At 36.6% G+C, this 24,218-nt stretch overlaps 1 protein-coding gene across 3 annotated transcripts in view; it reads left to right on the forward strand.

The window, feature by feature from the left end:
- DPH5 (diphthamide biosynthesis 5) overlaps window positions 1-17,901 on the forward strand; it is a 43,660-nt gene extending 25,759 nt beyond the window's left edge. For all 3 annotated transcript variants that reach the window (XM_040232210.1, XM_040232212.1, XM_040232209.1), the window contains exons 6-8: window positions 11,219-11,258; window positions 12,699-12,802; window positions 14,442-17,901. In XM_040232210.1, the coding sequence (XP_040088144.1) occupies window positions 11,219-11,258; window positions 12,699-12,802; window positions 14,442-14,638 (341 nt within the window). In that variant the 3' untranslated portion in view covers window positions 14,639-17,901. The remainder of the gene's footprint in view (window positions 1-11,218; window positions 11,259-12,698; window positions 12,803-14,441) is intronic.
- The last annotated feature ends 6,317 nt before the right edge of the window (window positions 17,902-24,218 follow it).

Below are 24,218 nucleotides of genomic sequence, written 5' to 3' on the forward strand. Positions count from 1 at the left end.
GTTTCCAAACACTGGGAAACACTCTCACTGGCAAGTCTGTGGCAAGCCTTGGAACCTCAGAGGTCAACATAACTGGGAGGAAAAATAAATAATTAAAACCCACAGATTACGTGCCCAACAGTAACTCTCAGTGGAGAAGCAGCGCAGATGTTCACATCCACCACTAGTAAGTGGGGGACAGGCAGGGAGGCGTGGGCTGCATTGCTTAGGGTAAGGACCAGGCCTGAATGCCCTGAGGGCAATCTGAGGGAACTAACTTGAGAATAGCAAACCAGACTGTGGTAAAGCTATCCCACCAAAAGCCCTAACCTAAGACATTGCCAGGCCTGCTCACAGAACAAAGGACTGAGCAGAGCTAGCCAGCTGTGGACTGGCCCATCCCCTGCCAGAGACAGGCAGGCGAAGGCAGCCAGAGCCAGAAGGGGGCAATCGCAGCCCCAAAGAGGCACCATCTACCAAACTGCAAGCAGGCTTCACTGCTAACTAAGGCTTCTTGGGATTCTGGATAGTCGACATCCACCAGGAGGGTTGCAGCCAGAGATCAGCTCCCCAGAAGAGACACACGGCATGCCTGAGAAGGTGTACTGATTGTACACCCAGAAAACCGAGCAGCAGGGATGGAGCAGGCAATAAGTTGCAGCCTTCAACTGGGGGCAACCGCGCTCACCAAGCACCTGGTCAACTGAGTTGCTAGGACCTGGGAAGGGCACAAAACACAGGCCCAACCGAGTCTGCACTGTTGTGGAGTACCCAAGTACCTGAACCTGAGTGGCTTAGACCTGGGAAATGCATGCAACCCAGGGCTGGCCTCAGACAATTTCCGGCAGAGCAACCCAGAGTCTAAGCACTGTAGACTGGGAAAGCACACACACCGTGAGTGGGGGCAAACCCAGTGTGGCTGAGACACCGCAAGCACATACCAGTGTTATTTGTTTGCAGTGTTCCTCCCTCCCCACAGCATGACTGAACAAGTGAGCCTAAAAAAGCACCACCACCCCCTTGCATCAGGGTGGAAATTAGACACTGAAGAGACCAACAAACAGAAGAAGCTAAAACAAACAGAGGGAACCACCTTGGAAGTGACAGGTGCAATAGATTAAAACCCTGTAGTTAGCACCAACTACATAGGAAAGGGCCTATAGATCTTGAGAAGTATAAGCAAGATCAAGGAACTATCTGAAAATGAACTGACTCCACACTGTCCACAACAACACCAGAGAAAGTCCTAGATATATTTTTACTATTATCATTTTTTTAATTAAAAATTTTAAGTCCTCTATTACTCCTTTAATTTTCATTTTTATAACCTACTATTACTATGCAAAAAAGACTTTTTTAAAGCAAACTTCATATATTTAATAATTTATGTGACTTTGTTTTTTTCTTTAATATTGTATTTTTGAGAATCCAACCTCTACTTTAGATTTTTAATCTTTGCTTTTTGGTATTTGTTATCAATTTTGTACCTTTTAAGAACCCAACCTTCAGTACCCATGTTTACTTGGGAGCAAGATTACTGGCTTGACTGCTCTCTCCCCCTTTGGACTCTCCTTTTTCTCCACCAGGTCGCCTTTATCTCCTTCCTCCCCCTTCTCTTCTCTACCCAACTCTGTGAATCTCTTTGTGTGTTCCAGATGTTGGAGAACGCTTAGGGAACTGATTACTGGCTGGATCTGTCTCCCTCCTTTTGATTCCCCCTCTTTTCCTCTTGGTCACTTCTGTCTCTCTTCCTCCCTCTTCTCTTCTCTGTGTAACTCCGTGAACATCTCTGAGCGGTCCAGAATGTGGAGAGCACATAAGGAAGTGATTACTGGCTAGCTTGCTCTCTCCCCTTTTGATTCCCCCTCTTCTCCTCCTGGTCACCTCTATCTCCCTCCTCCCTCTTCTCTTCTCCATGTAACTCTGTGAACTTCTCTGGGTGTCCCTCACTGTGGAGAAACTTTTCATCTTTAACCTAGATGTTTTATCACTGGTGCTGTATAGATGGAGAAGTCTTGAGGCTACTGTAAGAATAAGGCTGAAAACCAGAGGCAGGAGGCTTAAGTCCAAATCCTGAGGACACCAGAGAACTCCTGACTCCAGGGAACATTAATCGATAGGAGCTCATCAAACGCCTCCATACCTACACTGAAACCAAGCACCACCCAAGGGCCAACAAGTTCCAGAGCAAGACATACCACGCAAATTCTCCAGCAACACAGGAGCATAGCCCTGAGGTTCAGTATACAGTCTGCCCAAAATCACACCAAACCCACTGACATCTCATAACTCATTACTGGACACTTCATTGCACTCCAGAGAGAAGAAATCCAGCTCCACCCACCAGAACACCGACACAAGATTCCCTAACCAGGAAACCTTGACAAGCCACCCATCCAACCCCACCCACAGTGAGGAAACTCCACAATAAAGAGAACTCCACAAACTACCAGAATACAGAAAGGCTACCCCAAACATAGCAATATAAACAAGATGAAAAGGCAGAGAAATACCCAGCAGGTAAAGGAACAGGATAAATGCCCACCAAGCCAAACAAAAGAGGAAGAGATAGGGAATCTACCTGATAAAGAATTCCAAGATAGGGAATCTACCTGATAAAGAATTCCAAATAATGATAGTAAAAATTATCCAAAATCTTGAAAATAAAATGGAGTTACAGATAAACAGCATGGAGACAAGGATTGAGAAGATGCAAGAAAGGTTTAACAAGGACCTAGAAGAAATAAAAAAGAGTCAATATATAATGAATAATGCAATAAATGAGGTCAAAAACACTCTGGAGGGAACCAACAGTAGAATAATGGAGGCAGAAGATAAGATAAGTGAGGTAGAAGATAGAATGGTAGAAATAAATGAAACAGGAAAAAAGAAAAACAAATTTAAAAAAATGAGGATCTCAGAGACCTCTGGGACAATGTTAAATGCCCCAACATTCGAATCATAGGAGTCCCAGAAGAAGACAAAAAGAAAGACCATGAGAAAATACTTGAGGAGATAATAGTTGAAAACTTCCCTAAAATGGGGAAGGAAATAAGCACCCAAGTCCAAGAAACACAGAGAGTCCCAAACAGGATAAACCCAAGGTGAAACACCCCAAGACACATATTAATCAAATTAACAAAGATCAAACACAAAGAACAAATATTAAAAGCAGCAAGGGAAAAACAAGAAATAACACACAAGGGAATTCCCATAAGGATAACAGCCAATCTTTCAATAGAAACTCTTCAGGCCAGGAGGGAATGGCAGGACATACTTAAAAGTGATGAAAGAAAATAACTCCAGCCCAGATTACTGTACCCAGAAAGGATCTCATTCAAATATGAAGGAGAAATCAAAAGCTTTACAGACAAGCAAAAGCTGAGAGAATTCAGCACCACCAAACCAGCTCTCCAACAAATGCTAAAGGATCTTCTCTAGACAGGAAACACATAAAGGATGTATAAACTCGAACCCCAAACAATAAATGGCAATGGGATCATACTTATCAATAATTACCTTAAATGTAAATGGTTGAATGCCCCAACCAAAAGACAAAGACTGGCTGAATGGATACAAAAACAAGACCCCTATATATGTTGTCTACAAGAGACTCACCTCAAAACAATGGACACATACAGACTGAAAGTGAAGGGCTGGAAAAAGATATTCCACGCAAATAGAGACCAAAAGAAAGCAGGAGTAGCGATACTCATATCAAATTAAATAGACTTTAAAACAAAGGCTGTGAAAAGAGACAAAGCAGGACACTACATAGTGATCAAAGGATCAATCCAAGAAGAAGATATAACAATTATAAATATATATGCACCCAACATAGGAGCACTGCAATATGTAAGACAAATGCTAACAAGTATGAAAGGGGAAATTAACAGTAACACAGTAATAGTAGGAGCCTTTAATACCCCACTCACACATATGGATAGATCAACTAAACAGAAAATTAACAAGGGAACACAAACTTTAAATGATACAATAGACCAGTTAGACCTAATTGATATCTATAGGACATTTCATCCCAAAACAGTGAATTTCACCTTTTTCTCAAGGGCACATGGAACCTTCTCCAGGATAGATCACATCATTGCCCATAAATCTAGCCTTGGTAAATTCAAAAAAATTGAAATCATTCCAGGCATCTTTTCTGACCACAATGCAGTAAGATTAGATCTCAATTACAGGAGAAAAACTTAAAAATTCCAACATATGGAGGCTGAACAACAGGCTGCTGAATAACCAATGAATCACAGAAGAAATCAAAAAAGAAATCAAAATATGCATAGAAACGAATGAAAATGAAAACACAACAACCAAAACCTGTGGGACACTGTAAAAGCAGTGCTAAGGTGAAGGTTCATAGCAATACAGGCATAACTCAAGAAACAAGAAAAAAATCAAATAAATAACCTAATTCTACACCTAAAGCAATTAGAAAAGGAAGAAATGAAGAACCCCAGGGTTAGTAGAAGGAAAGAAATCTTTAAAAATTAGGGCAGAAATAAATGCAAAAGAAACAAAAGAGACCATAGCAAAAATCAGCAAAGCCCAAAAGCTGGTTCTTTGAGAAGATAAATAAAATTGACAAACCATTAGCTAGATTCATCAAAAAACAAAGGGAGAAAAATCAAATCAATAAAATTAGAAATGAAAATGGAGAGATCATGACAGACAACACAGAAATACAAAGGATCATAAGAGACTACTTTCAGCAACTATATGCCAATAAAATGGACAACTTGGAAGAAATGGACAAATTCTTAGAAAAGTACAACTTTCCAAAACTGAACCAGGAAGAAATAGAAAATCTTAACAGACTCATCACAAGCATAGAAATTGAAACTATAATCAGAAATCTTCCAGCAAACAAAAGCCCAGGACCATACGGCTTCACAGCTGAATTCTACCAAAAATTTAGAGAAGAGCTAACACCTATCCTACTCAAACTCTTCCAGAAAATTGCAGAGGAAGGGAAACTTCCAAACTCATTCTATGAGGCCACCATCACCCTAATACCAAAACCTGACAAAGATGCCACAAAAAAGAAAACTACAGGCCAATATCACTGACGAACATAGATGCAAAAATCCTTAACAAAATTCTAGCAGACTCCAACAACATAGTAAAAGGATCATACATCATGATAAAGTGGGCTTTATCCCAGGGATGCAAGGATTCTTCAGTATCCGCAAATCAATCAATGTAATACACCACATTAACAAATTGAAAAATAAAAACCATATGATTATCTCAATAGATACAGAGAAAGCCTTTGACAAAATTCAACATCCATTTATGATAAAAACCCTCCAGAAAGCAGGAATAGAAGGAACATACCTCAACATAATAAAAGCTATATATGACAAACCCTCAGCAAACATTATCCTCAATGGTGAAAAATTGAAAGCATCCCTAAAGTCAGGAACAAAATAAAGGTTGCCCACTCTCACCACTGCTATTCAATATAGTTTTGGAAGTTTTGGCCACAGCAATCAGAGAAGAAAAAGAAATAAAAGGAATCCAGATTGGAAAAGAAGAAGTAAAACTCTCACTGTTTGCAGATGACATGATCCTCTACATAGAAAACCCTAAAGACTCCACCAGAAAACTACTAGAGCTAATCAATGAATATAGTAAAGTTGTAGGATATAAAATCAACACACAGAAATCCCTTGCATTCATATACACTAATAATGAGAAAATAGAGAAATTAAGGAAACAATTCCATTCACCATTGCAATGAAAAGAATAAAATACTTAGGAATATATCTACCTAAAGAAACAAAAACCTATATATAGAAAACTATAAAACACTGGTGAAAGAAATCAAAGAGGACACTAATAGATGGAGAAATATACCGTGTTCGTGGATTGGAAGAATCAATATAGTGAAAATGAGTGTATACCCGTTGGTAGTATACCCAAAGCAATCTATAGATTTAGTGCAATCCCTATCATGCTACCAATGGTATTTTTCACAGAGCTAAAACAAATAATTTCACAATTTGTATGGAAATATAGAAAACCTCAAATAGCCAAAGCAATCTTGAGAAAGAAGAATGGAACTGGAGGAATCAACCTGCCTGACTTCAGGCTTTATTACAAAGCCACAGTCATCAGGACAGTATGGTACTGGCACAAAGACAGAAATATAGATCAGTGGAACAAAATAGCCCAGAGATAAATCCACACACCTATGGACACCTTATCTTTGACAAAGGAGGCAAGAATATACAATGGAGAAAAGACAATCTCTAACAAGTGGTGCTGGGAGAACCGGACAACCACTTGTAAAAGAATGAAACTAGAACACTTTCTAACACCATACACAAAAATAAACTCAAAATGGATTAAAGATCTAAACGTAAGACCAGAAACTATAAAACTCCTAGAGGAGAACATAGGCAAAACACTCTCCAACATAAATCACAACAGGATCCTCTATGACACACCTCCCAGAATATTGGAAATAAAAGCAAAAATAAACAAATAGGACCTAATTAAAATTAAAAGCTGTGCACAACAAAGGAAACTATAAGCAAGGTGAAAAGACAGCCTTCAGAATGGGAGGAAATAATTACAAATGAAGCAACTGACAAAGAATTAATCTCAAAAATATATAAGCAACTCCTGCAGCTCAATTGCAGGAAAATAAACAACCCAATCAAAAGATGGACCAAAGAACTAAACAGACATTCTCCAAAGAAGACATACAGATGACTAACAAATGCATGAAAAGATGCTCAACATCACTCATTATCAGAGAAGTGCATTTCAAAACCACAATGAGGTAACATTTCACGCCAGTCAGAATGGCTGCTATCCAAAAGTCTACAAGCAATAAATGCTGGAGAGGGTGTGGAGAAAAGGGAACCTCTTACACTGTTGGTGGGAATGCAAACTAGTACAGCCACTATGGAGAACAGTGTGGAGATTCCTTTAAAAACTGGAAATAGAACTGTCATAGGACCCAACAATCCCACTGCTGGGCATACACACCGAGGAAACCAAAATTGAAAGAGACACATGTACCCCAATGTTCATCGCAGCACTGTTTTTAATAGCCAGGACATGGAAGCAACTTAAATGTCCATCAGCAGACGAATGGATAAGAAAGCTGTGGTACATATACACAATGGAGTTTTACTCAGCCATTAAAAAGAATACATTTGAATCAGTTCTAATGAGGTGGATGAAACTGGAGCCTATTATACAGAGTGAAGTAAGCCAGAATGAAAAACACCAATACAGTATACTACTGCATATATATGGAATTTAGAAATACGGTAATGATAACCCTGTATGCAAAACAACAAAAGAGACACAGATGTGTAAAATAGTCTTTTGGACTCTGTGGGAGAGGGTGAAGGTGGGATGATTTGGGAGAATGGCATTGAAACGTGTATTATCATATGTGAAATGAATTGCCAATCCAGGTTCGATGCATGATACAGGGTGCTCGGGCCTGGTGCACTGGGATGACCCAGAGGGATGGGATGAGGAGGGAGGTGGGAGGGGGGTTCAGGATGGGGGACACATGTACATCCGTGGCAGATTCATGTCAATGTATGGCAAAACCAGTACAATATTGTAAAGTAAAAAAATAATAATAATAAAAAGACATTTAGGTTGTCTCATGTACAAAGTTCTCTATTATTCAATAATATATAATTTTTACATTATCAGAACCCCAAACAGTATATCTCTTTTAAAAGAGAAGACTGTAGAAAAGTTTTACTAATGGTTAGCATTTCTTATAGGGTAGAATTTGGAAATTATGTAGAGCAAAGGTTAGCAAACTACCTCCGCTGGACCAGATCTAGGCTGCCACCTGTTTCATAAAGTTTAATTGGAACACAGCCACGCTACTTCATTTATGTATTATCAATGTCTGTTTCATGCTACAATGGCAGCAAAAAGTAGTTTTGGCAGAGACCTTGTGGCCTTCAGAACCTAAAATATTTACTTCCTGGTTCTTTACAGAAACGTTTACTGACTCCTGATCTAAAGTAAAATTCTGCCTAATTTAATGTACACCCTGTATTCCCCAGTGATTTTCTTTCCCATTACCTTGTGTAACTTCTTGTCTTACCATTCATCTGAATTGGTTTATTAACTCGTTGGTTTTCTTCTTTACTTCATAAGAGCAGGGACTTTGTCTTACTGATTCCTCTCTTTCTAATGTCTAGAAGTGTAGCAAGTGTAGCTGTCCAACAGATATGTAATAGAAGTTAATTGGTTGACTTTTTCTTTTAGTTTCAGACTTGATCTTATTACCCATTGGCACAGACAATCTTTAATTCTTGCTAGTTCATTCAGTTCCAGCTAGATTACATTCCTTTTTTACTCCAGTAAGAGTGACACCTAATTAATTCTAGATATAGTTCAGGCCATGCATGCTTCTCTGGTATTTTTTTGGCTTATGCCTGAATCCCACAATTTACTGGTATGATAATGCTTTCTTATTTTAGTTAATTATCAGTGTAATTTAGTAATTCATTATTAGCTAATTAGCTTTATAGTTTTGTGTTTGGATTTTCCATGTGGAAAAATACTAGTCTCCCTCTTTAGTAGTTCTTATTGGCAGAACTTATTTTGTGGTTCTTGTTAATTCATGTGGAATATGCCATTAAAGGTATCCATCATGTTATCTTATACTTAGAGCCAATTAAGGCCAGCACTATGTAGAAAGTCAAAGGAGAGTGATGCAAGAGGTACAGGCATTTCAAAAAGCTTTTATTAAAGACAGAGGTAGAAATATATGCAACTGAGGGATGAAAAATAGGGATTCATTGGAGTCAGATATGAAGTGTGTGTGTGTGTTTGTGTGTTTAAACAACAGAACTGAGAAGTTTTTAAAACAGAATGGGGATAAAAGTAGTCTTAAGAGGCAGGCTACCTGTGATAACATCTTCATGCATCACAAAAAAAATGGAGCAAAGGGGGAAAAATTGGAATTATCTTTTGGAAGCTTTGAAAGGGCAGTTAGAAATTCAGCTCACAGTATTTATTAAGTATTTATGCCCACTGTGGAGTTAGGTTCTTCTGGAATACCAAGGAAGTATTAGACCTGGGTCCTGCTCTCAGGATTTTGAAATCTAGTTGGAACTAATGTGCTGTGTACCTGAAAGTTGAGAGAACAATTAAGTTCTATTGTATGTAGAAGCAGGAAGGACAAACCAGAACTTTGGCTCTTGAACTTTCTCTAAGAGCTGCTGCCTCTTTTCTTGGCTTTCCTGGGAAAAGACAAACAAGGTTAAACAATATATCTTCCTTGCTCCATTAACAAAAACAGGAACAAGGTGTGAAGTATAAGATATCATGATTCTGACTTCACAAACCATAGATCTCATCATTTAATCACCTGGAGTTCTCATTATTTTTAATTAGTATGTATTTATTGAATGCCTGCTCTTATGGGCCATACCCTGTAAGGATTAGTGAGAATATGTCATGGTAAGACATATTAATGTCTTAGCATATAATATGTCATAGAGAATTTAAATTTTACTTGGAAAGGCAAGAATAATATATATGATGTAATTGGAGAGTAACAAAATATAGCATTAATTGTATGGCTATCTCAAAGGACAAAGAGCCTTTGGGAGGAAGTCTGTAAAGGCTTTCTGAAGGAGTTGGGACTTTTACTCTACTTAAGAGGTAGATAGTTTAAGTTGAGCTGTCATAGTAGAGCTACATGAACAAATTTATTCAGTAGAATTTATGGTGTATCTGCTAGGTACTTTACATTATGCTAGGTGCTGGTACTAAAATGAATAGGAGAAGCTTACATTCCAGAAAGTAGAAAGGAATAAATATGGCCTGTGTAAATACAAGGTAAGATGAGTCTGGCTTGAATTTATTCACTAATACAGACTTACATTAGTGAAGAAGCATTTGCCCATAAAAATTCTCCCCAGCTCTAGAACATATCATTTAAAAAGTGAAAAAATGTAAAATATTAAAAACCTAACTATCACAAATACCATTTCAGAAGCTCGAGGTGAATGCATTAATAAATGTTTACTTTTTAAAAATGATTACAAGTATTAGGTAAAGGAGATCTAAGTTGATGTTTATATCATTAATTATATTGCAGGCCATATTTCAATAACAGGTATACATATTTCCTATATGTGCCATACAATAAAAATGCCTAAATAATGAATTTCAAACCTGAAAAATATATTCATTGCTGGTTCTAAGAACATTTAGAAATATATGTAAGGGATTATCTCTAGAGCATTTTCCAAGCAAATACTTAGTATCCTTTGTAAGAAAAACTTTTATAATCACTTAAGAAAATTTATAATCACTTGAGAAAGTTGTCAAAGTCTATCAAAAAGACCACTCAGTTACACTATATTTATTTCTGCAGAAACAAACTTTGGCCGAACCATTTGTTTTTAGCATGTAGAACAGGAAGCAGCTGTTGCTCTTGCTGTTGTGTACTGAGTTCCTGTGAGGATGTAAAGTGATTCTGCTTTTTTACCTTTTACCAGATTGTGTAGCTGAGCATCAGTGATTACAAAGCATAAAGAATCAAATCTTTGTGATGCTTGCATCATCAGGCTTTATGAGAGCAAGGGCTATATGTGTTTTGGCTGTTGTGGCTACTGGTCCATGCTTGGGAAATCCCCATTAAAGTATGAATATTTGCTATTAAAATGTTTCATAAGTTACTGGCATGTCTTACCATTCACACAAAAGTGAAAGTCTCTTCAATATATGGTAAGAATTTTCTTTTATTTACATTACATGCATTTAAGCTTATATTCTAGTGCCTGAAAAATAGGTAAGAATAGGAACATGTTAACAAGAACTTTCCAGTTGGGTCCGTGCAGTTACCAGCTAATAGAAACGAACACAAAGATTTTGATTAGCTGTTAGATAGTGTATATGCCAATATTTATCTAACTCTTTCCTGTCTTCTTTTCCAAGAGGAAATTCAGTCCGTTCAGGATGGTCTCAGGGCCAACCTCATGTTTGTTTTAGAACTAATGATCTTTATACAACCACAAGCTTTCGTTCTTCTTTATATTTCCTTAAAAATGTGGCCAGATACAAGTGTGAGGGAAGATTGTCACAAACTCTCAAATTAGCATTTTAGAGACTTGAGAATAATATTTACCAAAAATTTAGGTGTTTCAGCTGAAGTTTACATGTAGGATTTTGGGTAAAGTACTTAATTAAAAGAGAACTCTTTTTTTGCTTCCTACAGACATCAAAGTAAAGGAGCAGTCTTTGGAAAATCTAATCAAGTAAGCTCATATTCTGAGAATGTGTAATTCTATTTTAATTCCATGGACTATAAGTTCTACTTAAATGACATAAGTTCTAAAGGTTGTTGAAAATCAGTTTTCAGTAACAGTGCAAAATTTAACACTTTCAATCTTATGAAATGTTAAGCAGTATGATAGAATGGAAATAGCAGTAAATTTCATGGGTTTAGTATTGAGAACAGTGGTTGGCACCTGATAGGCACTCAGTAAATATATGTGGAATGAGTTAATTGAGAATCAGAAAACATGGGTTTGAGTCATGAGTCGGACTCTGGTTATGTGCTCTTCGGAAAGTTACTTCATTTCTGAGCTGTATTGTCTTCAATTGTATATTTGGGTAAATAACGCCTTTTTATTTATAGATGCAGTGTCCCATACAGTAGCTGCTATCCACATATAACTAATGAGAGCTTTAAATACATATGACTAATGTAACTGAGGAATGGAATTTATAATTTAGTTTTAATTAATTTAAAACTAATACTCAACTAAGTAACTAGATAGCATTTAAGTATATTTAGAACAATTCAATATGTAAATCTACTTTTACAACCATGAATTTTATGAAATTTTATGATCTGAATACGGATCAAGTATTTCCAATGAAAATTTAACATTTGAATTAAGATGGCTAAAATATAGAATACATTTCAGATTTCAAAGACTTAGTACAAAAATGATGTATAATAATTTGTATAGGAATAAATGTTGAAATATAACATTCTGGATATGTTGGGCTAAATAACTACATTATTAAAATTAATTTTGTCTTTTTTTTACTTTTGTTATTGTGGATACTATTGAAAATTTTAAATTATATTTGTGGCTTGCATTATATTTCTCATAGGCCTGAGTTACAGAATTGTTTTGAGAGTCAACAAAATAATCTATATGATTTTTTTGTAAACTGCAAAAGCAACATTTTGACCATTGGGCACATTTGATAGGCTTTTGAGGCACATGGAAGTAAACATATCTTAGCCTCCAAGACTGAGATATTTATTGCTGTAGTTTACTTTTCTTAGAGGAAGATATAAAAAGAGGAATATGTGGTTTAAACATGGTAATAAAAATGAACCCTATAAAATCTGATTATAGAATAAATTCCTACTTATTTTGAATTATTTTTGCCTAAAGTCCCACTTTGAGTAAGAGTAACTTTGATATAAACATTTATCTTTAAGTTGTTGGACTTATTTCTGCCAACATTTCAGTGAGATGAGAGAGCATTTGAAATAGGACAATGAAGAAAGCTTAAGAAACTAAAGGTAAATGATATACTTAAAGTGAGTAACAAGTGGCAGCTTCAAACAGAACATAGAATGTGGTAATTGAGTATACCTGGGGGAATAATTACATTAAAAATGTATTATGTAATTTCATGGCTAAGAATAGTGGCATCTACTTTTACACTTACAGGGGAAGAAAGATCTATGAACCTCCTCGGTATATGAGTGTCAACCAAGCAGCCCAGCAACTTCTGGAGATTGTTCAGAATCAGCGAATACGAGGAGAAGAACCAGGTACTCAGGAATCTTAAAAGGGCTCTCATATTCCCCTCATGCTGCATTGAGATGAATATGTAACATCTGAAACACACACATGCCTTACCAACACCACTAAAGTGAGAGTCGGTGTGTTTGCATTCATTTTTTCCTTATCATTGTTTTCATCTTTCCCTAAATCTTATAGGCTGAAAGTCCTACTGAAAGAAAAGTAATGGATTTCTTTCTAGTAATATTAATACCATTCTAGAAAGTAAGGATTTTTTTTTTTTTTTTACAAATTAACTATAAATCAGATTTTACGTAAATAGGTTAGTATAAATATTTTGGTGAAATACAGAATCTCCCTTTTAGCCCAAGTCTATAGTGAGCTCTATCCTGTGAAAGTATACTTATTCTTTTTCTCATTTTCAACACTGGGACCAGGTATAGTTGTTTTTTCAGGATAAAGACAAGAGAATTTACCCTTGCATTCTTAATATCTAGACACAGCAGATGTGCTATATAATAAAATGTTCATTGTCGATAGATTTTTATTGAGAGGTTCTTAAATAAATCTGTCGTTATATTCTGTTACAAGGTGCTGGCTGGCTTTGAACACATATTTCTTGATAGAAAAGATACACAAAGAGATTATTTAATAACCATTGGCCTCAGTAGGCCTTGTTAAAATCATGAAATAAATAACCTGCAGGGGTGCTCTATACCCATACCTTTGTACAGAGTTCCTTACATTCCTGCTTGTCCTTGGAGAAATCATTTGCCCCATTTTGGTCATTTTTCAATCACGACAGCTTTTCCAACTAAAGAAAATCACAAGAGGGTCTGCTAAAGAGCATACACACTGGAATGAATAATGAAGTTCACTAATGTATGTTATTTCGATCTAAAAAGCGTAAGTAATGTCATAGTGTCTATTATTTCTTAGGGCTGTGTAGTTTACTAAGTACTTTCATATCTATTATCTTAGTCCTTAAAACACCATTTATGAAGCATAGTTTTCCCATAAAAAAGAAGAAACTGAAAGTTTGTCATATAGCTGAGTGGTCAAGCACAGACTCAAATCTATGTATTTATCTCATAATCTTCTGGTTTTTCCAATATATCTTGGTCAATGTGAAGATACCTCAAACATTTTATTTATAGTATAAGCATGTAATAAACACTATCCACTAAGAACCTGCTGCTGCTAAGTCACATCAGTCGTGTCTGACTCTGTGCGACCCCATAGACAGCAGCCCACCAGGCTCCCCGGTCCCTGGGATTCTCCAGGCAAGAACACTGGAGTGGGTTGCCATTTCCTTCTCCAAACTAAGAACCTAGTTAAAGACAAATGCTATGTGATAGAGTATGGATACAGGTAATTATTCATCAAGTCCTAAAATTTTAAACTAAAGTAAATCTTTGGAATTCTGAAATGGTAAATTTAGGAAGTACTACTTTACTTTAAATGTTAGGTAGTGCAAATAATTTAGAAAAGCCTTAGATAAATCAGCAGATAGTATGTCTATAATGAGTGACTAAAGGAGATTTAATATATTTGCAACTTATTTGGGACTTCTTTAAATGTATTTTTGGTACTAATGTTAGTTTGAGTGGATTCAGGATAATGCATTTACTGAATTGAATGGTGGCATCTATGTTTTTCTTTTAATAGCAGTCACCGAGGAGACACTCTGTGTTGGCTTAGCCAGGGTTGGAGCTGAGGACCAGAAAATTGCAGCAGGCACTTTGCAGCAAATGTCTACTGTGGACTTGGGAGGACCATTACATTCCTTGATTATCACTGGAGGCAGCTTGCATCCACTGGAGATGGAGATGCTAAGTCTGTTTACCATACCAGAAAATAGCTGAGAATCCCAAAGCATTGGTGGACTCTGAATACAGGCATTTTCTATTGCAAGATGTTAATTTCAGTCATATATACACATACACGTATTTGTATAACAAATCAAACAGGTCTTTTGGTTTACCTAATAAGTATAAATTGAGTGACCAAGAAGAAAGATATTCCAACAGTGCTTGGTTTCCTGTGTCAATGAGTTTTTACCCTGTGATATCATCAGTTGTTGCTGCTATTCTGGCAGTTTTTCAGGATGAACATACATGGAACAGACCAAACTGGAGAACTTACAGCTAGATAGCCATAGACAGAATCATTTAAAAGCAATGTCTGTTTATGAAACCAGTTTATACAAGATAGAACTTTCTTCTCTCTTAAAAAGTCTGATGTCCTGACTGCGAAATACATTGTCCTGACAGCATGTGGTATTAATGCATATAAACAGAGATGAGAAGAATATGTTACCAGCCAACAGTCCCACTTACTTAGGGCTCAGCTGAGCACACGCCACAGAATGACATCCTTTTGCATTGCTTTGTCTTCTTTAGCTGATGTCCTAATTATGTGCCTCATATTCTGCTGTATTTTGGAGGTTATATAATTATTGAATTATAAATGTTCAGCCAGCCATGTACAGTTGCTGTTTGGTTTTAAATAGCATCTTTCACATCCAAGCTGAAAAGTGGAGAATTTGCTGACTACAAAATAAAATTTTTATAAATTTAAGCTTGAAGACAACAATAGATTGGTCAAGATTTGTCATATCACTTAACAGTTAATATGCCTCCATATGTATGCAAGTAGCCACATTCTTCTTCCTAGTTGTAAATCACACTCCATTTATTATGTTTCATGACTATGAAGTGTTATACTTTTTGTCAGTTCATAATAGAAATAGCCTTGCTCCATGGTAGTTTAGTTGGTCTAACTCTGATTTCAGTTGACCCTTGAACAACACAGGTTTGAACTGTGTAGGTCCACAAAATATATACTAAGTACTGCACAGTCTGGTTGGTTGAATTTGCAGTTGGTTGAATCCATGGATGTGGAACCACAGATGTTTTCAACTGCATGGAAGGGTCAGTTCCCCTAACTCCTATATTGTTCAAGGTCAGTCACTCCATTTCCATGGCCTAATCAGTTTATCTGACCTCTTTGTTCAGTAGATTTACTGAAAGTTGAGCAACTGTTTCCCTACTTTCTGGAAGCAACAGTTAATAGGAGATTATTTTGAGTTATTTCATTTGAGATAAAAGATATCTTAATATATGTGAACCATTCTACTTTCAATCTGTCAGATGCAAAATAAGAGAGACCCAAGGACATTTAAGTAACAGTTCTCTATTTTTTTTCTAAAGCATTAAATTAAACAGTGAAGAATTATAAAATGAAGGCCTTCTGATTTGGGTAGTGGTGGAATAGCTTGTAATGTACAAACTCTCCCAATGATAAGCTCTGGGAAAATATAATAACTAACTGTCTAAAGGCACCAAGGAGTGACCAGAAGTAGCAAGAGAACTATACTTACATGATTTTTCCCTCAGGGCATAGGGCATTTACCAATCAGTCTACTGAGTGGGAAGCTAGAATGGAAGAGAAAGTTGCAGGCTTAATGACTTAAGCTGTTGGAATTGGCTGCTGCTGGAGGAGCTGTAAATTGAAGGAGGAAATTCTAGAAATGAGGGTGGCACTGAGGGAAGAGACTTCTAATCTGCATGTGATTTCCTCTTAAATCTTTGGCTAACTCTGGCATTGTGCATGTGCAGGGAAGACTCCAGTGAACCTGGTGGAAAGCTGTAGCTGGGAGGCTGAAAAAGCTGAGCAGAGATTGTTGCTCTCTGTTGCAAGAGAACTCAAGAGTTTGAATCCCAACAAGTTAGAAAGCTTGTACCTTAGACTTTGCATCAAATCCCTAGAATGGTTGTATATAGCAGTAAAGGCTGTGCCTAGGGCTAAGGATTTGTGCTAAAACTAAAGACAGAATCTTTAACATAATGTGAAATCAAGCCTCCGTAAAATCAAGGTGACTAGCCAATAATTACCTGCCTGCTAGAACAAAGCTTATCATTTCCAGAGCATGACAACAAAATGAATCAGTCTATCAACAATGCCTCGAATGCCATAAAATATTATGAGGCATGCAATGAAATAGGAAAATATGACTTAAGGTCAAAAAGAGAAAAACACACAGTAAAAAGAGATCCTACCAACCCAGATATTGGAATTAGCCAACAGGGATTTCAAAGCAGCTCAGAACTGTGTTCAAGGGTGAAAAGGAAAAGTGGTTGTAGTGAATTAATGTAAATGAGTACTCTTAGCAGAGTAATGGAAACAAACAGAAAACCCCAAATGGTTGAAGTTAACAACAGAGTGCAGATGATGAATAGAAATTTTCTGAGGAAAAAAGGTTGGAGGGAAGAATGAAAGAGCACAGAGCCTCAATGCCAGGTGGGGCAGTATCAAGCAGTTCAACATATGTGATTGGGTCCCCAGAAGCAGAACAGAAAACAAATAGGACAGAAATACAAATAAAACAATTTTCATGAAAGCAGAATTAGTCACCAGCAGACCCATACTACAAGGAAAGCTGAGGGAAGTGTTTTGGGTTGAAGGTAAATGACATCAGCTGAAAGGAAGGAAATAATAAATATGTAAGTATAGATGGCTATCAGGTTTTCTTTGCTTTATGTTTTTAAAAGCTATTGGTCTTCCCTGATAGCTCAGTTGGTAAAGAATCTGCCTGCAGTGCAGGAGATCCCAGTTCGATTCCTGGCTTGGGAAGATCTAGTATTCTTGGGCTTCCCTGGTGGCTCAGCTGGTAAAGAATCCGCCTGCAATGCAGGAGTCCTGGGTTCGATCCCTGGGTTGGGAAGATCCCCTGGAGAAGGGAATGGCTACCCACTCCAGTATCCTGGCTTGGAGAATTCCATGGACTGTATAGACCATGGGGTCACAAAGAGTAGGACATGACTGAGAGAATTACACTTTTAAAAGACAACTGACAATTTAACATAGTATTGTGGCATGTATTTAGCTATAAAATATGTGCAAACAATAACACAAATTCAGGGGGAAAGGGAATTATACAGTTGCAGGATTATTACATTTTATTTGAAGTAGTAGAATAATAACTGTAGGTAGACTGTGTTAAGGATATGTATTGTAATCCTTTGGCAACTACTACCAAAAAAAAAAAAAAGAAACCTCACAACTTGGCAGAAGTTAAAAAAAAATGAGAGGAATTAAATACTGAAAGACATATAGTTAAACAAAAGAGGACAGAAAAGGAGGAAATAAACATTAAAAAACATAGGACAAAGAACAAACAAATAGTGGAATGGAAGACTTAAATCCAGCCAAACCAATAATTGCTTATTGGTATCACAGTTGTAAATTAAGTAGTCCAACCAAAAGGACTAGTTTTTTTTTTCAAAGGCTCAACTAAATGTTGTCTACAAGAGTTAAACTTTATATATAAACACTCTGGATGAAAGTAGAATAGGAAAAAAAGAAACAATACAAACAGTAAGCATAAGAAAACAAGTGGCTGTATTAGCATAAGACAAAATAGACTTAAAAAGAAGGAGTATACCAGAGATATACTTTTCATAAAGAAAAGGGGCAGTTCATCAAGAAGACAATCCTGCATGTGTATGCATTGAATACCAGCTTGAAAATACATGAGGCAAAAATTGGCAAAACTGAACAAAGATGCAGACAAATCCACAATCAAAGTTGGGGATTTTTAACAGTCTTCTCTCGGGAACTGATGGAAGTAAACAATATCAGTACAAGTATTGATTTGAACACCAACCATTTAGGTCAAATTGTTAGGTCACTACAGTCAACAGTGGTAGAATAGATATTTTCAAGCACACATGAAACATTTATGAAAGTAGACCATAAGCTTCGCCATTGACCACAATGGAATTAAAATTGCTGGCAAAAAGATATCTATAAAAGTCCCAAAATTTGGAGATAAAACAGTATGTTTCTAACTGAGTAAAAACATAAACAAAATGTGAAAATTTGTGGGATGCAGATAAAGTAGAAATTTACTGCTTTAGAAAAGAAGAAAGCATTAAAATCAGTGATCCAATTTCATTTTAGAAAGCTGGAAAAGCAGAGTGTATTAAATTTTAAGTAATTAGAAGGAAGCATCTTGGAATACAAAATCAAGTGAGCCTTAGGAAACATCACTACGAACAAAGCTAGTGAAGGTGATGGTATTCCTGTTGAGCTATTTCAAATTGTAAAAGATGATGAGCTGAAAGTGCTGCACTCAATATGCCAGCAAATTCGGAAAACTCAGCAGTGGCCACAGAACTGGAAAAGGTCAGTTTTCATTTATCTCCCAAAGAAAGGCAATGCCAAAGAATGCTCAAACTACTGCACAATTGCACTCATCTCAAACACTAGCAAAGTAATGCTCAAAATTCTCCAAGCCAGGCTTCAACAGTATGTGAACTGTGAACTTCCACACGTTCAAGCTGGAGTTAGAAAAGGCAGAGGAACCAGAGATCAAATTGCCAATATCCGCTGGATCATCGCAAAAGCATGAGAGTTCCAGGAAAACATCTGCTATATTGAGTACACCAAAGCCTTTGACTATGAATCACAACAAACTGTGGAATATTCTTAAAGAAATGGGAATACCAGACCCCTGACCTGCCTCCTAAGAAATCTGTATTCAGGTCAAGAAGCAACAGTTAGAACTGGACATGGAACAGCAGATTGGTTCCAAATCAGGGAAGGAGTACATCAAGGCTGTATATTGTCACCCTGCTTATTTAACTTATACGCAAGTACATCATGTGAAATGCCAGGCTGGATGAAGCACACGCTGGAATCAAGATTGCCAGGAGAAATATCAATAACCTCATACATTCAGATGACCCCACCCTTATGGCAGAAAGCAAAGAAGAACTAAAGAGCCTCTTGATTAAAATGAAAGAAGAGAGTAAAAAAGTTGGCTTAAAACTCAACATTCAGAAAACTAAGATCATGGCATCCAGTCCCATCACTTCATGGCAAATAGATGGAGAAACAGTGGAAACATTGAGAGACTATATCTTTGGGCTCCAAAATCACTGCAGATGGTGACTGCAGCCATGAAATTAAAAGACACTTGTTCCTTGGAAGAAAAGCTATGACCAACTTAGACAGCATATTAAAAAGCAAAGACATTACTTTACCAACAAAGGTCCATCTAGTCAAAGCTATGGTTTTTCCAGTAGTCATATATGGATGTGAGAGTTGGACCATAAAGAAAGTTGAGCGGTGAAGAATTGATGCTTTTGAACTGTGGTGTTGGAGAAGACTCTTGAGAGTCCCTTGGACTGCAAGGAGATCCATCCTAAAGGAAATCAATCCTGAATATTCATTCAAAGGGCTGAGGCTGTAGCTGAAACTCCAATACTTTGGCCACCTGATGTGAAGAACTGAGTCACTGGAAAAGACCCTGATGCTGAGAAAGATTGAAGGCAGGAGGAGAAGGGAATGACAGAGGATGAGATGGTTGGGTGGCATCACTGACTTGATGGACATGAGTTTGAGTATGCTCCAGGAATTGGTGATGGACAGGGAAGCCTGTTGTGCTACAGCCCATGGGGTCACAAAGAGTCAGACACAACTGAGTGACTGAACTGACTGAGAAGGAAGCAAATGCTTTACAAAACAAACTGGTGAAATAGAAAATGAACAAACAGTAAAGAAAAGCCAATAGAATGTCAAAAATGTTAAGGGCTAATAATAGTAAAAGTTGCCAGGGTATGTAATACTGAAAATCTCATTATTGGTAGGTATATAAATTGGCACAACTACTTTGGAAACTAATTAGCAGTTTCTTATAAATTAAACATAACAACTGCCCCACAAACTTTCAAAACCAGTCCTATGTATTTACTGAGAAGAAATGAAAACCTACTGACAAAAAACAGTCCATGAATGTTTATAACTTTGTATCTTTATTCATTCATAGCCCCAAACTGGAACCAAGCCATGTGTCCTTTACAGGAGAATGGACTTAAAAATTGTATGTTTTGCAATGGAATATTACTTTAGCGTAAAACAGAAAGAACCATTGACACAAAAAACCTGAGTGAATTTTAAAAATAGGTGAAAGAAACCAGACATAAAAGAGTACACTTCCATTTATATGAATTATAGCAACAGGCAAAACAGTGCTTGAAAACAGTGGTTACGGAGAGAGTGAGAGTGACTAGAAGAAGAGAAAGAGTGAAGAGTGATGAGTGACTAGGAGGCAGAAAGGCACTGTGGTCATGGAAAGGTCCTGTATCTTGATGTGGTGTTGATTGTATGGGTATAAATATTTACCAAAATTCATTAAGCTGTATAGATTCAGGATCTGTGCATTTTTCTGTTAGGATTTCCAGATAAAATAGGGTTATGCATTTAAGCTGAATTTCAGATAAACAACTTTAAAAATACATTTATGTTCCATGCAATATTTGGGACACTTAAGAAAATGTTTATTTGAAATTGAGCACCTGTGTTTTTATTTGCTTAATTTGCCAAATCTAATCTTTATGTAATTTAACCTCAATAAACGAAATTGTAAAATGAAAAATGTGCACTATTCATCAGATAGTTTAATGCTATTTTAAACTATTATACAGTGAAACTACTTTCATAATCTAGACACAGACTAGTTCTCTCTCTCACAAAAACGCCTTCACCCTGTCCCTTTATGTTCACCCCTTCTACCCACCTATAATGCCTGGCAACCATTGATCTGATCTTTCTCTGTAGTTCTGTCCTTTTGAGAATATCATGTAAATGAGACTGGCTTCTTTCAATAAAATGCTGCTTAAGATTCATCCAAGTTATTGTATGTATCAGAAGTTCATTTTTTTAAATTACTAAGTAGTAGTCTCATATAGACACACTATTCTTTGTTTATCCATTTACTATTTGAAAGAGATTTCATTTTTTTTTCAATTTTTAACAGTTATACATATAGTTGTTAAAATATTCACATACTGGTATTTGTATGATTGTAGATTTTTATTTCTCTAGAGTAGACACCCAGCAGTGCAATTGCTGTATCATATGATAAACATACATTTAAGTTTATAAAAAACTGCCAAAATGATTTCCAGAGTGCCTATGTCATTTTGCTTTCTTGCAAGCAATGTAAGAGTTCCCATTGCTGTGCATCTTTGTCAGCACTTCATATTGACAGTTTTTTATTTTAGCTCTTCTGATAGGTGTGTTGTGGTGTATCATCATTGTTTTAATTTGCATTTTCCTGGTGGCTAATAATGTTGAACATCTTTTCATGTATTTATTTACCATTTTTATACCCTGCTTAATGAAACATCTGTTCATGCCTTCTGCCCATTTTTAATTTGCATTTTCTTATGGTTAAATTTTGATTATTCTTTATCTATTTTGGATATAGGGCTTCCCAGGTGGCACTAGTGGTAAAGAACCTGCCTGCCAGTGCAGGAAACGTAAGAGACACAGGTTCGATCCCTGGGTCAGGAAGATCCCCTGGAGGAGGGCATGGTAATCCATGCTAGCATTCTTGCCTGGGAAATTTCCTGGACAGAGGAGCCTGGCAGGCTGCAGTCCATAGGGTCACAAAGAATCGGACATGACTGAAGTGACTTAGCACACATATGTACTGGATAAAAGTTCTTTGTCAGATTGTGATTTGTAAATATTTTCTCCTAATCTGCAGCTTGTCCTTTTATTTCCAACTATGTCTTTGCAAAGCACACGTTTTTCATTTTGATGAAATCCAGTTTATTAACTTCTTCTTGATCATGTTTCTGTTACATTGTATAAGAACCAATAAGCAAACTCAAGGACATGTAGATTTTATCCTATGTTTTCTTCTAAAATTTTTTACAGTTTTGTAGTTTACACTTATCTGTAGTATATTTTGTTAATTTTTATCTGAAGTGTGAGTTTTAGATGAAAGTTGTTTTTTTTTCCTTTTTTTGCTTGGAGATATTCAATTGCTTCAACACCGTTTGTTTAAAAAGACTATCATTATTGAACTGTTAATGTACTGTTGTCAAAATCAGTTTGCCATAGTTGTCTTGACCGTATTTGTGTGGATCTATTTCTGAACTCTTTGCTATTCTGTCGGTCTGTGTCTCTTTCCCTTCTATAATAGCACACTGTCTTGATTTCTTTAGCTTTATGGTAAATCTTAAAGACAGCTAGTGTAATGCCTCTAGTTTTCTCTTTTTCAAAATTGTATCTAGTTTAGTTCCTTTGCCTTTTTATATGAATGTCAGAATGAACTTAACATTTGTGTAAAGCTTGTGAATTTTGATTGTAATCATCTGATCATGTTGCCTTTCGTGTGGATATTTTAGCATTTATCCTTTGGGCGTTTGCTCAGCTACCTGTATCTTAGGTTTATGTCACCAAATTTGGGACATTGTTTCTTCAAATATTTTTTTCAGCACTTCTGCTTCATCATTGTATGTAGAGTCCTCTCCTTCTGGGCATCTGATAACAAAAGTGTTAAGACATTTCTTATTGTCCCACAGGTCTCTGAGCTCTTTTTTTTTTTTTTTCAATCTATTTTCTCTGTTATTTAGTATAGATCATTTTTATTGATATATTTTAAAATTCACTGACTTCTCTGTCTTCTCCATTCTGCTGTTGACTTGATTTTGTATGTTTTAATTTTGGATACTGTTCTAAAATTTCCATTTGGTTCTTTTTATATCTTCAGTTTTAACTTTTGTTGCAAGATAAGTGATTGCTGGTTCAAGCATTTTTGTGATAGTTGCTTTAAAGTCTTTGTCCAATAATTGCAACTTTGGTATCATCTCAGCCTTGGTATCTGTTGATTGTTTTTCATCTGGAAGTTGAAGTTTTTGTGGCACTTTGCCAATTTGGATTTATAGCTTGAACATTTTGAATATTATGAGATTCTGGTTCTTGTTTAGATTCTGTGGTTTGTGTTTTAGCAGGCAATGAGCCTGCTTAGGTGCAGGATGCAATTACTAGTCCACCTTCTGTGGGCTGAGGTTCCAGTGTCAGCTGGGTTTTCAAGGACTGCAGTTCTTTTTTGATCTATTTCAAGTTTATGTGACCCAGGCTGGGACCTAGACAGTTGGATAATTTAGTCTTTCGTTATGCCAGGTAGGAAGGATCAGATACAAGCCTTACTGACTTGAGTGTGAAACTTGGGGTTGATAGTCGAGTTTTACAGGTTGCTTTCCTGAGCTCCTCTTCATGATCTGACTACTTTCTGGTTCCCTAGGTTTTTTTTTTTTTTTTTTTTTTTGGTGCTTTGTTCAGAAACTTGGAGTTCTGTTTATTCTGTTGCTCTGTGACTCTTTCATGATTGGGCTTACGTTCGGACCCATGTGCAGAGGCGGACAGGGGAAAAAGCAACAGGGGTATACACTACCCTTTTGAAATCATAACTCTATCAAACAGAAAAATTCTTCTCTGTTATTGTTCTTGTGGGTTTCCTTAGTTGGTGGCCACTACTACCAGATTGTCTTTGGAAGCCAAAGGGAAGTCTTTGCTCTGAGTTAACTACAAATGTAGTGACTTTGTCTTGTTTTGAAGCTCTGAGGAAATCAATATGAACTGTGT

This window comes from Oryx dammah, unplaced genomic scaffold (assembly GCF_014754425.2).
Source record: "Oryx dammah isolate SB20612 unplaced genomic scaffold, SCBI_Odam_1.1 HiC_scaffold_28, whole genome shotgun sequence".
Taxonomy (NCBI): domain Eukaryota; kingdom Metazoa; phylum Chordata; class Mammalia; order Artiodactyla; family Bovidae; genus Oryx; species Oryx dammah.